The sequence below is a fragment of the Priapulus caudatus genome, unplaced genomic scaffold (assembly GCF_000485595.1).
Source record: "Priapulus caudatus unplaced genomic scaffold, Priapulus_caudatus-5.0.1 Scaffold1593, whole genome shotgun sequence".
Taxonomy (NCBI): Eukaryota; Metazoa; Priapulida; class Priapulimorpha; order Priapulimorphida; family Priapulidae; genus Priapulus; species Priapulus caudatus.
In genome coordinates, this window is record NW_014578654.1 from 37,111 (window position 1) to 45,309 (window position 8,199).

Below are 8,199 nucleotides of genomic sequence, written 5' to 3' on the forward strand. Positions count from 1 at the left end.
GAGAGGGGGAGAGCAGTATAACAGCAGCATGCATCTCCCCCTCCCCCCCACACCTCTCCCGCGTGCACGTTGTCACGAGGCGACAGGTGTACTGCATGAGGTGCAACATCTAACACACGGATGCGCACACCATTGTCTGGTCGTCTGCGTGGATACACTATAGCAACAACACCGCAGTCACACATTGCACAACCAGACGTATTACTATATAGAGATGTATGACGTGCGTGTAGATGTCTGCATGGTCGCATAATCACAGACTGCATGCTATGTATAGGTGGGTGGGTGGAGGGCAGGAGTGTCTGTAGGTGTGCATCTATAGTATCACGCTTACAACAAGGGTGTGTCACAGCCAGTGTATGGGGTGTATCTACATCCTACATCCTACACCTACACTGTTACATACACTAACGTAACCCAGCACAGGAGTATGGTTGGCTACTGCTTGCCAGACCAGGCTCTACGACAGCTACACGTCGTAGGACATCATAATAATAGATTATATACTATTAGTATCACAGGCGGTTAGAAATTAAACTTTTGAACACGGACTAACGGACTCCCTGCCCTCAAAAGAGATCGCAGCAAAATGACGGGAGTCTGCAGTCTGGGGTTCAAAATTAAAGATATTAAACAACTAGAACGCAGTTGCCTAATGTTTTAAGATTCCTGTGGTTGCAGTCTGCCAATTTCTTCGGTGGATCAATTAGCACTGAAAAAATACGTATTCGCAGAGGCCGTGGCTCCGCGAACGAACTATTAGTATGGTCAGAAATTTTATGGAGTCACACGACTCCTGCATAGTCAATTCAGAGGAGTCCGACTGTAAATCACGGAGTTTTGACTCCGGACTCCTTTAATTCGCACTCTTGGTATCAAGAGTTAATAAAACACCTATTTACCTATTACCTGGATTTACTAGTAGGATTTATTAGCCTCTTGTTAGTATGTAAAGCATATATACTATACTATATAATACGTATAATATACTTATATTAATACTATACTATTACTAGACATACTGTACTATACTGTAACTATACGATGTAGTACACTATAGTAATATATTTAGTATCTATATTTACACGCTGATAAAACATGTAGTGGGGAGCGAGAGGTACACTTGTTAGTGTTGCTCGTAGGTCTATGTACCCCAGGTATGCCGGAACGTACCCTGTGTACGCTCGGTATTACCGGAACTACTCTGCGTCACTATTTACATGGTTATAGAGGTAGGTTAGCTGTTAAGGTTAGAGTCTAGGGTTAGGGATTGAGTTAGGAGTTAGTTAGGCATAGGCGCAGGCGACCCCCAGACCTCGTTAGTAGAGATAGGCGAGTAACGCGTCCGGCATACTTAGATAGTACCAGGGTATATGGACAAATTTGTTGTCATTATTAGCTCCTGATTAGTACCAGGTACGTTCCGTGCAGTACGGGGGGCAGAGCCTCTCAGCTTAGTGTTGACTCTCTTTGCTGTGCGTGTTGTCGGTTACCATTATTGATGCCTACTAACACTGCGCACACTTATACCTCCTTATCAGCCACGTACATACACAAAGCACGGTAACATGTACAGCCAGCGATAACAGTGTACAGCCGGGGTAGCATGTACAGCCATGGAACATGACAGCCAGGCATGTACCCCACTTTGAACATGTAGAGCCAGGTAAACATGTACAGCCACGTACATCACAGCACAGGTAACTGGAGCAGCGGCAGGGTAATGACAATCGTACAGCCATGGGTAAGCTGTACAGCCATGGTATATACAACAGCCACTGGTAACATGTACAGCCAGGTAACATGTACAGCCAGGTAACATGTACAGCCAGGTAACATGTACAGCCAGGTAACATGTACAGCCAGGTAACTTGCATGTACAGCCAGGTAACAAGTCAGGGCATATGAAACGATCACAATAGAAGCATGTATGTATGCAAGCTTGCTAATAATATCACGCTCACTCGCCAGGGGCCATCATTCCATACTGGATCAAGAATAGAAACCCAATAAAAGCAACAGACAATGTATATATATATACCCTTTCTGTTGCTTTTATTGGGTTTCTATTCTTCCGCAGAAGAAGTTATAATTAATCGGAAAAAATATGGAATGATGGCCCCTGGTGTTCACGGCGAACGCACCATTATAGCAGCATACATGGGTGTCTTATAGGCCTGTATAGGAGAGGGTGTTGTGCTACTGTAAACAAGAGAGTGTTTACACACTACAGCGACAATAATGTAACCCAACACATGCAGCAGTAGAGAGTAACCCTAGCCACAATTAAGTTACCTTCTCGTTTCTCACTACATGTCATACGAAGTGTAACAGTCGTAGAGCCTGGTCTAGGCTAGCAGTAACCAACCCTACTCCTGTGTTTAGTTACAGTATTCTATAGTATGTGTACACATACGATAGCGCACGATTGTTTGTAAGAGAGAGAGAGAGAGGACCGAATGAATCGCACCAACCATTCCTGTTCTGTAAGGTTGCACGGGCTGTCACAATGATTTCACACTGAACGCACACACAGCATTAAACTACAGCAACAAGACGACTATACTTCCAATCGATAGATCATGAATAATAATCATAATGAATGCCCTCATGACGGAAACTCAAGGCTGGGGTGGGGGGCGCTAAGCGATCCGCGGTACCCATGCCCCCCCCCCACAGATGAAGCAAGAGGGTTGATGAACTGAACAGGAGTGAGAGAGGGGGAGAAGGGAGAGCTGATGGATTGATTCTAGTGAAACACAGGTGGCATCGTGCAGGTAAGGTGAGGTAAGGTAGATAAGCTGATCGATGGACGTGTAGTGAGTCTATATGCACACATCGCTATCATATCACCATCGCTACGATTCAATCCCTCCTGCCTCTGTGTAACAACTGTAGAAGAGTGGGACTACATATTCTATACCTAGCTATATAGCGGCGTAACGCACATGCACTTGGACTTGGAGCGTTTCAATAAAATACAATGCTAAATAAATACGAAATCTATTTACTACCAATTAAAGTCTTAATGTTTCTATACTCTCTTTCACCGATTATTGCTGACAATTAATAAATATATATTTATGTGTCAGTGTGCAGCGGGCAGCGATGGCAGCACCAGCCAGCGTTTGTTGCAGAATGGCATTTGATGGCATTTACAGGAAATTGTCGGCAATAATAGCGGTGAAAGAGAGTATAGAAAACATTTAAGACTTTGGTAGTAAATAGATTTCGTATTTATTTAGCATTATATTTTATTGAAACGCTCCAAGTGCCTGTGGTGTAACCCTTTCGCTCCCGCTACATGGATACTCACCCCTGGTTTAACACGCCACATCAGTGTATGAACTATACAAGAGTGGCATTATATAATCAAGGAGACACATGGGCAATACACCACGCATGCACACACACACGTACGCACGCACACACGCATGCACACACACACACGGCACGCACGCAGCACGCACGCACGCACGCACGCACATGCACACACGTAACGCATGCACAAACGGCATGCACAACACACACACACCACACACACACACCACACACACTACACACACACCACACACACACAACCCAGCACACACGCCACACACCAGCGCACACACATACAATATTCCATACTCGCACAACACATCACACACACACACACACATCACAAACACACACACACACACACACACCATCACACACACACACACACACACACACACACATACACACACACAGGTCACCACACACCACACACACTCACACGCGAGCACGCACGCACACACACACGCGACGCACGCACGCACCGAGGCACGCACAGCACGCACGCACGTCACGCTACACTATAGATAGAGTATACTGCACAGTAGATTGCAAGTTGGCGCGCGTGTACGTCGCATGGCACAGTCGCGCAGTAGCAGTTATCGCCACAAGGGTCGTCACAGCTCCATGGGCATCGCGGCACGGGTTCAGGGATCGCACTGCTGCGCCGCATACACGCAGCAGCAAAGCGACAACAACAACAACCAACAACGCTCAAGCAACGTACCGCCCGCGTCAAGCCAGCTTATACATGAAAACCAACCATGTATAATAATCTATTCCAGAGCTGCGCTGCCACAGCTTGCCGCGATTTAGTTGCCTGATATATGTATGCGACTATATAGCACAGGCATCCCTAAACTAGGATTGGCCACGAGCGTGTATGTGTTGCATGGACCGTCAGTTGGCATCCAAGTCTTGCTACACTGAATACATCACGTTGTTATATACACTTCACTATAATATGCCACGGACACGAAGCACACGACGCCTTCACAATGGCCAGCTAGGAAGTTGTTATATTGCACTTATGATGGTTTTCCACTATAAAACTGAGACAGGTGTCTGGAGAGGGTCCACCGCGCCACTACATAACACTGACAGTTAATCCACAGATGCATCGCTACTGGGCGACTGTGTAGGTAAGGTACACCTAGGGCGCTGACTCCACGGTCACGGTAAATAACAACGCGATGAACCGCAAGCCCGCAGTCCTGCGAGCAAAATAAAGACGCGACGACGAATTCTTCCACATGTCTGGTGTACACGGCGCCACGCATCACTGCTTCCGTTTATGATATCAAACTCTCTTCTCTATCGCTGCTACACCGCCCCCCTCTCTCTACCTCCTCTATCCGCGCTGCTACACCGCCCCCCTCTCTCTACCTCCTCTATCGCTGCTACACCGCCCCCTCTCTCTACCTCCTCTATCGCTGCTACACCGCCCCCTCTCTCTACCTCCTGCTTCTAAGCTGCATACATCAAGGCGCCCCCACTCTCTCTCCTTGCCTCGTATCGTTGCTACAGACCGCGGCCCTCTCTCTACCTCCCTATCGCTGCTACAGTCCGCCCCCTCTCACCAACAACCAACCCAGCTAGTAAGCTCTTGCTGCCTGCCTGACTGCACCGGACTGACACTGCTGTTACCACGGGGCCCGCACTCAGCCCACTTCTACGCACAGCACGCACGCGTTGGATCGTCACGCCGCACGCACACATACACACACGCAGCGGCGGGGTCCGTTGTGAGCAAACAACGCGCGAGTTGTACCTTGCGCTGCGGGTAAACACTGGGTGGTGAACACGGCTGTGTTTATGTACTATATATATATATATATGTGTGTTGCGGCTCAGTGTTGTGTGTGTGTGGGTGTGTTTGTGGATGTGGTGTGTGTGCGCACGTGCGGTGCGTTCGTGTGTGTGTTGCGGTGCCGCCGTAGTGTGCCTGTGTTGAAGTGCGTATGCGTGCGTGCGTGCGTGCGCGTGTGTGTGTGCGAGACACCTATGCCAAGAGCTAATACATACCTGGTATTTATTAGCTCTTCATAACACATCGATGTTAAACCATAATAACCTGTCTGGATCTGCACGCACCCGCACTCACGCACGCACGCTGCGCAAGTATACAGATATACACACACACGCCACACAAGGCATAACACACACACACAACACACACGCACGCACGCACGCACAGCACGCACGCACGGCACGCAGCGCACGCACTGAGCACGCACGAACGCTTACGACAACGCACGCGCGCGCAACACACACACACACACACACGCGCACACACAGAGAGACATACACAGACACGAGCACACACACCTGCAATACAGGAATTAGTGATTATTTGATAAGCCTTTCGGTGGAAGCAGGTTTGGTTCGTGGTGGTGGTGAGGCCAGTTAAATTTAATTATTTACATAATCATATATATGCTAATTTCTGCTGTGGCGGCGGCTGCTGATATAATTCCGCATTAGAGGAAAAGGCGCCGGCGTACGCGGATCTCACGTACCGCTCACAGCCACGCCCCTGCCCAGCACACCTCAGGTGTCTCAGGTAACGCGGATTACGTCACGGCACACCTGGCCGTCGGTTCGTCATCGTCTGCTTATGTCGGTCGTTTTTATTTACCTCCGTCTCATATCACCCCACCCCTCCTTCTCACATCCTAATATATCTATATCTATAATACCTATAATATATATATATATATTATGTAAATCTCGAAAGCTTGTCATTAAACTTTAACACACCCTTATTCTACTACTTGACTTTGTTTTTATGCTACACGGGTGTTTCGTGTTGCTGACTTTAGCTTCGTATAATAATAATATATATATATATATATATATTTATATATGTGTGTTACCTGGGCAATCCTAACTGTATCTGCTGAGCTACTGAGGTTTGATACACATTATTATTAATTATTATTATTACTTATTATTACATGCGTAGCATTAGATAGATAGATGGATTAGATAGATAGATAAATAAGATGGATGGATGGATGATGGTACGACGAACGGACGGACGGACGCGACGCTGGACGGGAGGACGCGACGACGCGACGAGACGGACGGACGGTTACGGACGGACCGGACGGACGGACGGACGGACGGACGGAACGCGACGACGACGACGGACGGGACGGACACGGAACGGACGGACGGACGGACGGACGGCAGCGGACGCGACGGACGGAGCACGGACGGCACGGACGCGACGGACGGGCACGGACGGACGGACGGACGGGTTTACGGACGGACGGACGGACGGACAGACAGACAGACAGAGACAGACAGACAGATATAGCATGGATTGATGGATGGATGGATGGTGTGCGTATGCCGTTGGATTGGATGGGCATGGATGGATCGATGGTATAAACGATGCGATCAGATGGATCGATGCGATCGACTGGAGTTTGGATGGAGGATGGATGATGGATGATGGAATTGGATGGATGCATGGATGGATGGATGCATGCCATGGATGCATGGATGGCATCGGAGGATGGATGGATGGATGGCGATGGCATGGATGGATTGGAAGACCGGAGGCGAGCAGACGGGACGGATGGATGGATGGATGCGAATGGGATGGAATGGCATTGATGGACTGACGAACGACTGATGGATGGGATGGATGTGGCATGGGAATGGTCTGATGCGGAGCGACGAACTGATTTGCCGATGCAATCCGATGGATAGGATGGTATTATTTATGTATGGATGGATGGAGGATGGATGGGAGTGGATGTATTTATGATGGATGGATGCGATGGATGGATGGATGTATTTATGCTATCGCATGGATGGATGGGGATGGGGATGGATGATAGATAGATAGCTATATAAGATAGATAGATATTTAGATACATCATGGTGTGTTACCTGGGGCATCCTAGCTGTATCGGCGAGCTGTTCAGGTAATCATCAGGGATAACCCACGCATCGTTAACGACGACGTCCTGTAGACATCCCACGAACGCAGCCTCACCGCGACCTCCGACATAGGTCACGACCCCATCCAGCGCGCGTGAGGGCGCCACCAGCCGCTCCGTCGCCGTCACGGGCGCGTACGGCAGACCCTCGTGCGTCACTGTCAGCGATACAGTCTGCGACGACAGCACCAGCACCACCTGGTGCCAGCGAGCGTCGACGAGCGACAGCGATGGGCGAGGCAGCGTCGGCGCGACAACGACGCCGCCACCGAGGGCGCCGGTGTAGCTCAGCTGCAGCGCCCCCTGGTGTAGCTCCAGCAGCAGCGACTCCGCGCCGCCCGACGCCAGCAGCAGCGCCCCCTGGCGGAGCGTCGTGCGGAAGCGCAGCGACGTCGTGTAGTTACCGTCACCGCTTGCGGTCGCCACGGCAACGCCACCGGCGCCTAGCAACGTCATCGTCGTGCCGACGTCGCAGTGGTAACCATGGTAACCGTGCAGACACGTGCACGTGTAGTTGTGCTGCGATTCGCCAATCAGGAATGGGACGCACTCGCCTCCGTTCAGACAGCCGTGTCGGCGACAGCCAATCAGCTCGACCGAGCAGTTCTTCCCCCCGTAGAGGGCGACACAGTCGCACGCGTAGTCGCCGGGAAGGTTGTTGCAGGCGGTTGCTAGGCGACACGGCGCGTATCGCTCGCACTCGTCAATGTCGTGCTCGCAGTACGTGCCCTCGTAACCATGGTAACACTCGCAGTGGAATGCGTTGATCTCGTCCACACACCTGCCGAAGACAGAGGTGAGTGTCGATCGGTGACAGAGGTGACGAGATGAGGTGAGGTGAGTGTCGATCGGTGACAGAGGTGACGAGATGAGGTGAGGTGAGTGTCGATCGGTGACAGAGGTGAGGTGTCGATCGGTATAAATATAA

The 8,199-nt window shown here is 50.0% G+C and overlaps 2 protein-coding genes across 2 annotated transcripts in view; both read right to left on the reverse strand.

Annotated features, from left to right (window-relative positions):
• Positions 1–1,761, reverse strand: part of LOC106817090 (protein crumbs-like) — a 28,634-nt gene extending 26,873 nt beyond the window's left edge. The window contains exon 1 of the mRNA XM_014821738.1: positions 1,737–1,761. Coding sequence (XP_014677224.1) covers positions 1,737–1,761 — 25 coding nt within the window. The remainder of the gene's footprint in view (positions 1–1,736) is intronic.
• Positions 1,762–3,952: 2,191 nt separating this feature from the next.
• Positions 3,953–8,199, reverse strand: part of LOC106817091 (fibropellin-1-like) — a 19,300-nt gene continuing 15,053 nt past the window's right edge. Inside the window, exons 10-11 of the mRNA XM_014821739.1 lie at positions 7,221–8,052; positions 3,953–3,986 (exon numbers count right to left, since the gene is read on the reverse strand). Coding sequence (XP_014677225.1) covers positions 3,966–3,986; positions 7,221–8,052 — 853 coding nt within the window. The 3' untranslated portion in view covers positions 3,953–3,965. The remainder of the gene's footprint in view (positions 3,987–7,220; positions 8,053–8,199) is intronic.